The sequence below is a fragment of the Sus scrofa genome, chromosome 14, assembly GCF_000003025.6.
Source record: "Sus scrofa isolate TJ Tabasco breed Duroc chromosome 14, Sscrofa11.1, whole genome shotgun sequence".
In the NCBI taxonomy this organism is placed as follows: Eukaryota; Metazoa; Chordata; class Mammalia; order Artiodactyla; family Suidae; genus Sus; species Sus scrofa.
Window position 1 is genome coordinate 113,113,445 of NC_010456.5, and position 13,346 is coordinate 113,126,790.

The 13,346-nt window shown below is 56.2% G+C and overlaps 1 protein-coding gene across 1 annotated transcript; it reads right to left on the reverse strand.

Moving 5' to 3' along the window:
- Positions 858–13,011, reverse strand: LDB1 (LIM domain binding 1; the record flags this gene model as incomplete). The annotated part of the gene is given in 11 exon segments (NM_001078685.1): positions 858–1,618; positions 2,335–2,477; positions 2,675–2,798; positions 2,890–2,973; positions 3,281–3,403; positions 3,864–4,036; positions 4,211–4,313; positions 4,416–4,491; positions 4,599–4,643; positions 4,769–4,871; positions 12,986–13,011. Coding segments are annotated over 10 exon segments (1,122 nt in total). The 3' UTR covers positions 858–1,387.

Consider the following 13,346-nt stretch of genomic DNA (forward strand, 5'->3'; position numbering starts at 1 on the left):
AAAAAGCAGCGAAGCCACAGAGCTGGACCCAGACTCATGGGACCCTGCTCTTGGCCTCACCCTGGGCCTGGAGCCTCCACATGTCCAACTGTGAAAGAGAGCTGAGGAGCCTGGCTGCCTCCCCATCCTTCTGTGAAGAAGGTGAGGGAGGAGATACTGGGGGATACTGGGAGTAAAGAGCCTTTACTTCAGCTGGGGGACAAAGGCCCACGGCTCCCCGGGGGGCCTAGAGCTATGACATCCTCAGTGGTTCCTACCCCTCTGTGAAAGGCAGGAGAGGATGAGGTGGGCAGTTTGAAGAGTTGGGGTAAAAGAGTACTGGAGAGTGGGTGAACCCCTCCCCCACCCCACGGCTGCCCAAGGGAGACAAAACCAAAACACACAGCGACAAACTAGGCTGCTTGCTTCCTTCCCACCACGCTCCCTAAGGGAGGGAGCCTCCCCCGCCCCCCATCCAAAACGGCTGCTCTAGTGGAGGACTTGTTAAGACTATACACACCACGAAGGGAGGGGGCTGGGGGCTGGGAGAGAGCGAAGCATAAGCACTAGGAGGGCAGCCCAGAGTCCTAGAGGAAAGAGACAGAGACAAGAGTGTGTGTGTTGGGGGGGTGTCCCAAAGGTGAGGCCATCGATGGCCCCCTACCCCATGGCATGCCTTCCCCACTCCAGTCAGCCCAGAGGAAAAGGGAAGAAAGATGGCCAAGCGTCTCCTTGGTCTGAAGCTCTCATTTGTATAAAATGGTAATGCCTACCCCCTGCCTCCGCCTGGGCCCTGAGCCACCCATCTTCCAGTTGTAGGGAGGTAGCTGGACTTTTAATAAGGGGAAGAGGGGGGACATGAGTGACTTTTTTTTTTAAACTTACATTTTTAATAATATTATTTAAAAAAAAAAAACTTGGAGCTGGGATAGGTGGCAGAGGGAGGAGTCCAGAGCTTTATCCCTCTACTACCAGCCACCTAAGGGGAGGGTGTGGGACAGGGGCATTCAACCAACCCCACAACTGTAAGTCCCTAAGGGCTGTGGGTACAGACAACCCCAGGCTTGAAGGGGATGGAGTCAGGAGGGTGGGGGAACCCAGAACCCGGGATGAGGATGGAGGCAAATGCCCTGGGGGGTGGTCAGGACATTTCTCAGAGGCCCAGGTCCACGTAGGCATCCACGGGAGTACCCCCTTCCTCCCAAAGGTTCTGCAGAGGCCAGCCCCAGCCCAGGGCCAGTGGGGGGCAAATCTTGGCACCTGCCCCCAGCGAGTCCAGGTCCTCCCTGAAGTGGGTGGATGAGGCTGCCCATTTTAGATGCTCAGTCTCTTCATTCTGTCTTCTGCTCCCTGGCGCTGCGAGGAGTGGGGCAGGCAGGCAGAGTGCTGGGTGGCCGTGGCGAGGCCTTTACTGGGAGGCCTGTGACGTGGGGTTCTCCGATTTGCTCTCTTGGCTGGATGGAGGCTTGCTGTTCCAGGGGCTGTTGGCGCCCAGGGCGGGGGAGTTGTTAAAGCTGTCCTCGTCGTCAATGCCGTTGGCCGCGTCAAACTGGGTGTTCTCCAGCCGGGTGATGAGCCTCTCGTCCTCGTCCCCGAACTCCCCGCCCATCAGGGTGGGCTCCCCCACCACCATCACATCCTGAGAGTGGCGGAGGTCCCCAAACATAATCGGGGCAGGGGCTCGCCCGGCCCAGGGTAGCAGATACCCCCAGAGCCCCAGTTCCCACCCAGGAAACTCAACGCCCCCACCCCCTATTCATACCCCAGTTTAAAACCACAAACTCCTCTGACACCCTCAGCCCCTGGAATCCTTCCCACCGAAGGACTGCAAAGCATCGCAGCCTTTAACCCTTATCCACTGGATTCTGGGAGAAGTCATTCTATTCCTCTAGCTCCCTAGTTCATCTCTCCAGAATTTTAGGGGGCTCCTAAACTTCTGTCCGCATGTAAGAGGGAGCAGATCAAAACCACCAGTGGGGGACTCGTGTGCATGGGCATGTACAGGTACTCTAGATTCACAAACATTCATGTCCGTGTGTCCCTCTGCTGATGTGTGTCTCTCTGATGGCCTGTGTGCCCCTAAACTGTCCTCTTCATCATCCATATGATCCCATAAAGCTGTCCCTTTATGTCCTATGTTGCTATGTCTGAGTCTGTGTGGTCACAATCATGCATGTGACTGACAAGGGACCCTCATCAGCAACAGCAGTCAGCCCATGCTGGCAAAGGACACTGGGAAAAACTGTCTTTGCTTCTATGTCTGCTGGGGAGCTCAGGATAGGACAGGGTCAAGGGTTAGGAGTCAGAGGTGGGGCAGCCCAGAAGAGAGAAGAAAGCCGAGATGCTTACAGGTACCTGGCTGGAGAGGGCGAAGGTGCTGGCTGGGCTTTTCTTCTTGCTGTTGCTGTTGTTGGTGTTGCCGCCCCCCGAGCTCATGGTGCTGCCCCCTGACATCTTCCGTTTCCGCCGTTTGCTGGGCTGCTGCCGTGCAGGCTCCGCTGTGCCAGGGAAAGGAGACTCAGGTGGGGTAGGGCCCTGGGCTCCTTGTTCACATTCTGGCTCCTCAGGAGCCGGAGCCTACCCTGATCCCAATCTTGAAGACCCAGGAGCAAGGCGAGGGCTCCGGGAGGAGACGCACAGCGTGGGGAGCAGCATCAAGTCCTGGAAAGAGCAGGTGCAGGTGCAAGGCACTCACCGGGGGGTGCTACCATGCGTTGCCACTTCTGGAAAAGGCAGGTCTTGAGGCAGTCACGGGGGCTGAGGCTGTAGGTCTTGTGGCGGGACATGAGCTCCTGCATGGGCTCGAGTATCACACAGAGCTGGGGGGAGATAGGTAGTGGCTTGTCAGGGGACAGACCAGAAGCGGAGATCAAGTGGGATGGGGCAGAAATTGTGTCATCAGAGACTCACTCGGAGGTAGTTGAGAGTGGAATTGGACAGCCCACATCGGGTGATATTTTTGGAGAGCTGATCCAACATTTGGGGGTCCTGGGCCTAGAGGAAGAGAAAGACAAGAATATTAGCACCCAGAGTTAACCCAGTGTGGCAAAACCAAAAATGAACAAACAAAATAAAAAACAGGAATACTAGCACCTGGATTGCATCTGCTCACACCTGCCCTATCACCTGAGCCTCGTGACACCCCCGAGAGAGAAAAGGGGCTACTATGTAAAAACCCGTTTTTCAGATGGAGAAACTCCCGCTCTCTCTCTAGGGCCATGGTCAGGAAATGGCAGACTTTGTTCCACCCTTTTCGCCACCTGCCCTCACCCTTGCATCTTAAGTTCTGCCCACAACTCACATGCATGGCAAGGATGCTGCGGGGAATGAGCTCCCGGTGCTGCCGGATGCTGAAGTGCCATGTCTTTATCCGCATCATGTCATCAAACATGAACTCCAGGTACAACCGGCCCTCCACACATACCTGGAAACAGTGTGTCACAAGTCTGCCCACCTCCTTGCATACCTGACAGTACACCTGTTCTCTTGTTTGCTCATGACTCTCTCGCTCCGTACACTCCTGCCACCTGAACATAAAACTGGGTACATAACTGACACGGACGGTCTCTTCATATCCCCGCCACACACTGGGCCCTTAGACACACACACACACCCACACCACACAGAGTAGCAATGCCTAACAGACTCTTGTAGCCACTGATACATGTAGCAGGCTCTTGTTCACTGGTGTCCCCTTGCAGCCCAGAAAACTGTCATGTACAAACTCAATGCATCTGCTAATATCGCAGCCTGTCTGCTGCCCTCCGTGCTTATCTTGCCACTTCCCATCATGCCTCCCTGGGGAACAGTCAAGTACATTTTTGGGAGCCAGGAGGGGAATTGAACCCAGGTACTTCAATCTTCCACCTCAGCTAGGTGCTGACCTGGGTGAACATGGGTTTGCCGTGCTGGGTCACCATGCTGCCCTGGTCACAGTCGAGGGACACAAAGTTGCTGTGGAATGCCTCCTTGGGGTGCTTGAGCACATAGTACAGCTCTGTAGCACCCCCCTCAAAGATGCTGCGGAAGTAGCGTGGGATCAAGGTCCGGCCAATGGCTGCAGAGATGGGACAATCTCTTTAGAACAGAAGGATCTCAAAAGTGGTCAGGCGCATACCACCCCTGCCAAGACAGATCACTTGGGACAAATACCCACTCCCAGATCTTAAAAGGACACACAAGGTGTACACTCTTCCAGCAGAATTGGCAGGACGCCTTAGAGGCCACTCACTGTATCTCTTTGGTCCATCCTCCAGGCAGAAAGTGATGGTCAACATGGCATCATCCTCAAAGAACTCAGTTGTGAAAGCATCCCACCAGAGATTGTCACACTCCTAAGGAACACAGGGAAGGGTGTTGTGCATGTGTGTCAGAAGACATGCCACAGGGGTGTCCAGATGGCCCTCTGCCTCCCAGCTCCTTTCCCCTGGCCATACCTCTGTCCAGTTTTGAAGCCGTTTGTTAAGCTCGAATATTCTGTAGTCGGTTTGGTTGCCATATGGTGTGTGCCTCCTGGGGGAAGTACAGAAGAGAGGTCAGTAGGAGCAGAGCCTCCCCCACCATCTCTGCCTTCACCCCTGTAATAGAAAGCACCAACCTCCCCACTGGACTCCACTTACCCAATCCCAGGCTCCAGGTATGTAGGCGGGTACATGGGAGTTGGGCTGTGTAAGGGAAGAGGCTATGAGAATGGGGGTGGAAGACAGGAATTATTGGGGGGTGTCACTCCCTCCCCTTTTCAGGCATGATGCCATCTGGGGAAGGGACAGGAAGTAAACAAGAGACTCACCCCACATCCCGATCTAGCATGGTGCCGGGATGGAAAGGGGGGAAGGCGTTGCCGTTCGGGGGCTCCTTCGGCGAGTACAGCTTGAATGACTTTGAGGAACAACCTAGAAGGGAAAGAAAGAAGGGTCCCTTGAGTCCCTCTTGGGAGCGCTCCTGGAAGTCTGCTGGACTATAGGCACAGGCACTGGTCTTCTGAAGTCACCGAGCGCACTACGGGAGGGAGACTACCCTAGGGAACACCTATCTCCACTTCTAAATCTGGCTCCAATCTTGTCTTGTTAAGAAATGAGAAATTCTCAGCCCTAATATCCAAGATCCCATTTCTTCTTATGGCTGAGCCAGGGATGATGGAATTGAAACTGGGAAGAAATGTCAATACCACAGGATAAATAAATATCTAAACACTAGAATCTAATTTTGATAAACTTCCTTTGCATCTACATTATATATTTTGTTCAATCATTACAACCTTGTGAAGTAGCAGGGTCAACTGTAACATTCCCCCCCCCCTTTTTTGTCTTTTTAGGGCTGCACCTGCGGCATATAGAGGTTCCAGGCTAGGGGTCAAATTGGAGCTGTAGCCGCAGGCCTACGCCAGAGCCACAGCAACGCCAGATCTGAGTCGCGTCTGCGACCTGCACCACAGCTCACGGCAACACTGGATCCTTAACCTACCGAGCGAGGCCAGGGATCAAACCCGAAACCTCATGGTTCCTAGTCAGATTCCTTTCCGCCTCGCCACAACGGGAATTCCACATTCCCATTTTACAAAATGAAGCAAGTGAAAGCTCAAAAGGACTTGTCAAGATTAACAGGCAGTGCTAGGACTTGAGCCTAGATCTTCGGATTCCCATATCCTATAGTGTTTCTACCCTCTATTGCCCTCTGGAGACCAAGGTGGGGGAGGGTGAAGGGGGATTTTGCCAACTGCCTACTCCCCCCTCTCAGGGTCTCAGGAGAGCAGGGGATAGAAAGATAAAGGGGGGGGGGTGCCTGCTGGGTGCCGCCCACCAGATAACCAGTTGGGCCTTCTGCCTCTCCCACCAACGGCCACTCCCTTATCAGCCCAGCCCCCTCCCCCACACCCACCATGGGCCTAGCATAGTCTCCAAACCAGAAACCCAAAGCCTTAAACCCCTTTTCTCTTCTGAGACTTGAAATGGGGGAGGGAGGTGGACGGGTCTCCAATGGATCCCATCTTAGTTACAAACAGAAAAGCAGAAGCCCAGGAAGGAGCCTAGGTTTCTGGGGGCTGTCTAGGAGGGAGGAGGCAACTGGAAAGGGTCTCTGCTTGTGTGTGTCTCTGCATGTGCACGCACGTGTGTCTCCTCTCCACCTGACCCCGCAGCACACAATTCCTGCTGTACTATTTCCTGACTGGAAAAAGTGTTACATCCATAGTTGGGTATAAGCCAAGTCCCCCTACAATGCCATTTCCCCCCTCCCCACAGGATAGGGGAGAAAACTGAAGCAAAGCCCTAGTCACAGCTGCTTCCTCAAACCTGAGGGCAGCTGTATTGGCTGTATCTGAGCCCATCTCCAATTGAGATACAACATCTATTTTGCTCCTTGAGGGGAAGAGACAAAGGAAGACCCTGTGCCAACATGTGTCATTTAATTCTCTCCCTTGGGTCCCCTCCTCACAATACGGGCCAAAGGGGGGTCCCAGAGGGGCCTACCCTACATGGTCCCCGAAGGTGCCAGAGTCAGAGCCTGTGTGTACCTGCACACGTGTGCGCCTCATCCTGCCTAGCAGGCTTCCACCCTCGGCTCGCCCTAACATGCCTATCATGGGCTGGAACCCAGCAGCCCCAGGCAGGAGCAGGGTGCCTGCAACAGGCCCTCGCCCCATGCATGAGCTTGCAGGCCACATCCACATGCTCTCAGCACGACGCACACAGCCATCACATGTCAGTTAGGACTGAATGAGGAGCCTGTGTCCTCAAGGAAGAGTCCCACTCAGCCCCAAGTCAGCCCACTCCACAGACAGGTGGACTAAGGCCCCCCAGGAAACCAAAACTCACACTGCCCACCAGAAGCTGGGCCTGGGCAATGAGCCTAATAGTCAGATTAGCAGATTGGGCCCTCCCCCCCCCCAAAAGCATGACTGCTCCTGCCCCTCAGTTTTGGGGCCACTTGAAGAAATGTGTCAGCTCAAGACCCTAAAGAGAAGGGAGGCAGGACACTTCGGTTGCTCTCCAACTCTGAAAAAAGTTTCAGAGTTTCAATTTCTCTCACTAGAGAAATGACAGGCATTGCCTGGGGCTAGGTAACGGTTCAAAGGAGCTTTAAAGCCCAAAGCTCTGGGGCCTCGATTTACACCTCCAGTGAATGGACACAAACAAACTCAGCATCTCTCCAGAGCCATAGCAACTCCCAGTAGCCCAGCACAAGGGCTTGGGAGTGAGAAGAGAAGGGGAGGGAACATCACCCAGACCATCTGTCCCTGTTGCTGCCTGTCCCCAGCAGAGGGGTAGAGGGAGCAACGTGATGGGGGGGGATGGATGTGTCATCCAGTCTTGGAGTCAGACAGAGCCTAGGCTCCCACCTTGAGCAATCTGGGAGCCCTTGGGAAGGGGGAGGAGAGAGGAAGAGCCCAGAACTAGTAAAGTTTTCACAGAATGGAAGCCGCATCCTGTGGCCTAGGGGGGCACCTCCGGCTGGGCATTTCCATGGTAACCGGCCCGACCCGAAGGCAGGTCCCCTCCCTTTGGGGGTGACTATAGGTCAGCAGGCCCGAGAGCCCTGGCCTCTGGGAGCTGGGGCACCTCTCTCCCAGCCAGCATACCAGGCCTGGGCCAGTCGGAGGACCTTCCTCCCACCCCCAACAGGCTTGCAGGGTGCCCAGACTTACTTACCTGGGAGCACTGAGAGGGGCCAGGAGAGGTGCGGGGAGCGGCGGGGAGCCCAGAGGGGCCCTGGCAGGGGTGAGGACTGGGGCGGGGGCCAACTTCAGCCGCTCATGTCCCGAGTGGGACAGGCAGGCCTGGCTGGGAGCTCCACTCCGCGGGCCGCACAAAGACTCGCACGCACGGCCTCGGTCCGCCCCGCGGCGGCCGCAGCCCCGGGGGAAAGTTACAATGGCCACTGGGCCGGGGGCTGGGGGCCAGGGGACCGGCCTGGGGGGCGGGGGGCCGCAGGGAGTCCGGAGCCTTCTTTGTTTGCAAGGTTTCCCTCAACAATGGCTGCTCCGCTCTTTCCTCTCCTCCTCCTCCTCCTCCTCGGCTCTCCCCGCAGCCGCCTCTGCCTCTGCCTCCAAACAGCCCGCCCGCCCTCCCCAGGCCAGCAGGCCCCTCCGCCGGGGCAACCAGCAGAGGCAGGGCCCGGCACTCACAAGCACTCACACTCGCACACGCACAGACACACGCAGCGCCCGCCGGCTCCCTTCCTTTTCTCCTTTTCTCTCCCTCCCTCCCCGCTCGCCTCTCCGAGCCTCTCTCAGAATGAGGCCCCAGGGCGGGCGGAGGGTGGAGCTGCCCCCACCGGCCCCGCCCCCTCCCTGCGAGGAAAGAGGAAGAGGGAGAGAAGGGAGGGAGCGAGCGAGGGAGGCAGGCAGGGAGGGCTGCTGAGAAAAACAAAAGAGAGACAGAGACGGGGAGACTGGGGAAAGAGAGGTGGAGACAGATTGGGTCTGAAAGAGACCTGGATGGAGGGCAGACCTGTGGGGGCCGGGAACTAGAAGGCTGCCCCCAAGCCCCAAGGGGGGAGCTGCGGGGCCAGAGCCACAGGCAGGGATGGAGGAGAGCACTCTCCTCTCTGGGGACTCCCAGTATCTTCTTTAGGCCTCAAACCTCCCCTAAATCTCTCGTCCTCTCCCCAGTGATTTCTCCGGTTGAAAGGCTGGCCTGGGCAGCCGCCCTGGGCTTCAGCCTCGGGTGAAATCCCAGAGCAGCTGGGGGGTGGGGGGAGGCTCCAGGGGGTTATTTTTGACAGAGACAAACTCAGCCTTATGCCTATAAACAGTGATTGGAGGGAGGGGTCACTCCTGGGCTCTCTGCCCCCAACCCAGCTAAGTTCCAAAGGCTGACTTAGATCTGCCTTAGCAGGACACCCCCTTTCCCCTACCTCCCACCACCACCACTGGACACAGGTGGGTACAGGGTAGAGGCTCTGTCAAAGCTAGGGAAGGCAAACTTGCCCATCTAAAGGTCCGCAGAATGGGTCTAGCCTTCTGCTGAATCTTACCCTTACACCCCAGGAAAAAAAGGCATATGGTTACTGGGGTAGGACCTGTTCCCCAATGTAAGGGGGGACTCCCGAGAGAGGGGGTGTCTCTAAAACTTGGATAGTGGTCCAGACCCTATTACCTGGACAGACACACACACACACACACCACACACACACACACGGAGGGGTGGGGCAGGTGTGTGTCTGTGTAGTAAGGACCTCCTACTTCTTTGTAATTTGAGTCTCTGCTCTCTATTCCCTGCCCATTCCCCAAACCACATTCACACAGCCCCATGCCAGGATTCTTCATGACATACACACTGGTTGACTATGCAATAATACTATTACACCTGGCTCTATGAACATCCTCTACACATGACAACACATCTCACTTTCACATAAATCAGTACCTGATACACATTTCAATCTGTAATATACCTCAAAGCCCCAATAAACCCAAACCCAGGACACACACAGACACATACACAGTCTATGTCAGACTCTGATTACATTACACACTGGGACCTATAACACACATGCCCCCTAGCCCTAAGACACACCTCCAAATTGCATTATACCCCCTGAAGCTTTGATAGACTGGTACATACACATCCTAATCATTTGTTACTCAGGGACTAACCCCACCCTCTTTGAGATCTGCACATCATTCTCCATCATAGCTTGGCCATATGATGCACCCCGGCTTTCATAAACATATCAAAATCTATACTATTCAGCCAGAATGCCTACCATTATACAGCCTACTTCCAGGACTTGAGACATTTGCCCTGACTCCCATATTTACAGCCCAACTCTGGGATGACTACATTCCTCCCCCCAGTGACAGAACAATTCCTATCATTTGCTTCGTGCCTTTAAACTTTGCAAAGTGCATTCACAGACAGTACCTCATAAGATCCTAATAGCATCCAGGGCCAAATATTATCCTAACTTGAACAGATTACAGTGAGACAGGAAGGCCTGAGGCTGGAACCCTGGACTTCTCACCCCACTCATACAAGCTCAGCCCTGGGGCGCTGCAGCCATTCCTACTCGATGACCCCGCCAAGGAACGGCTACTCCAGGCCCCAACTGACTGTCTACTTGGGAATGAGAGATGAGTGTGTGCACTGGCTTCTGCCCCCGGCTCAGAGCTCAGAAGCCCCATCCAGTCTGTCTCTACAAATTTCAAGGAGAAGGGTGCCTGAAAACAAGATGTATTAAGACTCTGACATTATTCAAAACAGGCCCTCTCCTAGTCCTCCTTCTCTAGCAAGGCTGCTCCCCTCTCAGTTCTGACTTAATTCTCCCACTTGCACAGGGGCAGTAAAGGTCCAACTAAAGAGAGCAAGTCTGAGTTAGAAGGCTCTAAAATTGGGGGGGGGGGTGCGGTGAGGAGAAAGCAGGGAGCAGCCAAGACTGACAAAGGTGATGAGGGAGGGAAGATGGAGAGCTCCCCTCCTGGAGGTGGGAATTCTCAAGGGCAGCAGCCAGCCCCAGCTAGGAGGATAAGGTACCAGCACTGCCCCCTGCCCGGGGCCCCTGGGGCTCCCTGACCCAGGCCTCCAGTGTGCCTGCCCCCCTTCCTTTGTCTGTGCCCGGCCTCCCCGTTGGCCTGGCGCTCTGCCATCCTCCTCTCCTGGCTCCCAGCCGCCACCACTGCTGCCTCCTCCCCTCCCCCTACTCCTCCCTTCCTTAACCCTTCGGAGCCACATGCTGCCCCAGACAGACTCTGGCCCCTCAGCAACCTGCCCAGCCCAGGGTGATGACCCTTAGCAGAGGTTTTCCCTGCTCCTGGTCAGGCCCCAGAAGCTACTCCACACCTCAGGAGCACTATGGGAGCTAGATGTGTGTGTATGTGTGTATTTTGTTGTGTTTCCTTCCGCGTGTGCATGTGTGTGGGTCTGCGTGTGCTCTGGCTTCCCTCAGTCACATGTGTGGGGCATGTGCTGTCTCTGCCGGGCTGGGGGAGGAGGAGCCGGGAGACAGCAGAGCACAAAGGAGAGACTCAGACAGGCAGGCAGGCAGCAGGCAGGCGGACTGCCAGGGAGCCTGGGCCCCCACCCCAGGGCTGCTCGGGTTGGGGGGGGTGTCTTTGGGCCTGGACTGTACATGCTGCCACGATGTTCCTGTCCTGTGTTCAACCATGTGCTCCCACACACCCATGCAAACCTGGTCCCCCTCCCTTACCCCAACTCCTACCATTCCCCACCCCGAGGCCACTCTCATGCCCCTCCCCAAGTGGCTCTCCTTGAAAGCTAACCTCCATCCATCCTCCATGGCATCAATCCATAAGACTTGCTCACATTCAGGAAAAAGACTCCCCACTCCTTTGCCCCCTCCTCCCCAACTAGACCACCAAACACACAAAAGGAACATGCCTCTTGGGGCACTGACTGAAGGTGTCCCCCTCACATACACAGGTCCTTTTCTGTCCTCATGCTGCTCCCAGAGAGACTGAGAGGGAAACTTTCTCCCTTCTCCTACTGGACCCAGGCACCCTACCCCATCTTCAAGGCCAAACTCCCACCCACCTCCAGCCTGACAACCTAACATACCCACCTACTGTCAACTATTTGTAGGAAATAATAATCAAAATTTAAGACGGCGCTTTAGCTATGCTTATGTATTGTGATGGAAGATCAAGGCCATGGGATGAAATGGATGGATCTAACAGGGTACCACTATGGAGCAATTATAAAGAAAATACACACAAACATGCACACCAAGCTGGTAGGAGGAGGAATGATGGGGCCAGGCAGGATTCCAGCTTGGCAGGCTCTTCTCTCTCCTCCTCTCCCCCACCCTCTGCAGCAGGAGCCAGGGGTTCCCACACCCGGATATTCCAGGATCCTCAGGCTCTACTAGCCCTCCCTCTGGGCCCCATGCCCCTTAAATGTCAGCCTCAGCAGGCACTTTAAGTGTGTGCCCAGCCCAGCCCAGCTTGGCCTGGGTCACATGATTTTCAAGGAAGCTTTCAGGCTGGCAGCTTCCCTTGGGGATTGTGTGTTTGGCAGGGGGTGTCCAGTTGTGGGGTATGGGCCTCCCAGAGAACAGGGCATGTGGAGGGGCAAGGATCCAAACCAGGAACACCTGACTTTCAAAAGAAAGCCAATTCCTGCCTGGGACAGGACAGGAGGAGGTTCTGCTGATAATTCAAGAACCAAGAGTCCTGGAGATGGGTATAAACCATGCTCTGAGGCCCTCTGAAGACTACCTCTCCTGTCACATGGCCCCTCTCTTTCCTCCTGGCAGAGGCTCCTGCTAGAGCCTTCTTCCTCCCCAGGAAAGAACTCAGACCCAGGCTACTACTGGCAAGAACTGATGTGTTTTTGAGGAGGCAGGGATCCTAACCTAACTAAGCCCTCTCTCTGGGGTCAAGCATTGCTCCCCTCAACTCTGACAAGTCACTCTATTTCCCAGCCTGCCTGGGGCGGCCACATCCCCCCTCCCACTAGGGCGGAGATGCCAGACCCGAGGGCCCAATTATCTGCCCCACCCCCCCCAACCTCCTATCCCCGAGGAGGGCCAACCTTCCCTAGCAACAGGCAGGATAATTTGGAGGGGGGCAAGATGGCCCCCAATCAATCCCTCCTCCCAAACACGGAGTTCAGAAACAGCCTGGAGGGAGGTGTCACAGAATGTGTAAGAGGGAATAGGCAGCAAGGAAGGTGGGGGCAACCCAAACCAGCCAATCACAACTCTATGATGACCTGAGGGGGGGGTCAAAAGTCCAGACTCACTTCTGATTGGCTAACACCCTGGAATTCTGGGAATTTCAGCCCCCCAAACCCATCCCCAATTAGCCTCCCCCCAAAAAAACACACACAACCTATCCCCAGCACCTCTTCCCCGTGCCTCTGGGCTGCTGCGCATTTACACAGTTGAGGAAAACCCTCCCCTCACCGAGGCCCCACACACCCCACACAGCCCCCGGCCACCGCCATGCCATCGACGCCCCCCCCCCCACAAGTTCTCGCCAAACAAGGGGTGAGGGATCGGCTGGGAAGGTTCGGGAGGGAGGGGCCGGGCGGCCGCGCGCCCCACTCACCAGGACAGGCACAGCCCACTGACATCTTCACATCGCCCGCCGCTGGGGGCCCAGCCGAGTCACGGTGCCCGCCCCGCACAGGGACAGGCCGGGCATGAGCCGCCGCCGCCGCCCGCGGCCCTCGCTGCCCTCGCGGCCGGCCCGGCCCGGCCTCGGCCCGGTGCGGGCGTCCCCTGGCTGCAGCTAGGGGCCTGTCAGGCACAGAGCAGACAGGAAGGAAATCAGGCAGGAAGGCGAACTGCCTCTGCGTGTGTGCGCGCGGGTGTGCGTCCCCGGAGTGTGTGTCCGTGTGTGCGCGTGTGCGTGTGCGTGTCTGTGCGCTCCCGCCGCCCTTCCTGCCGCCGCCGCCGCTCGCCCCCCT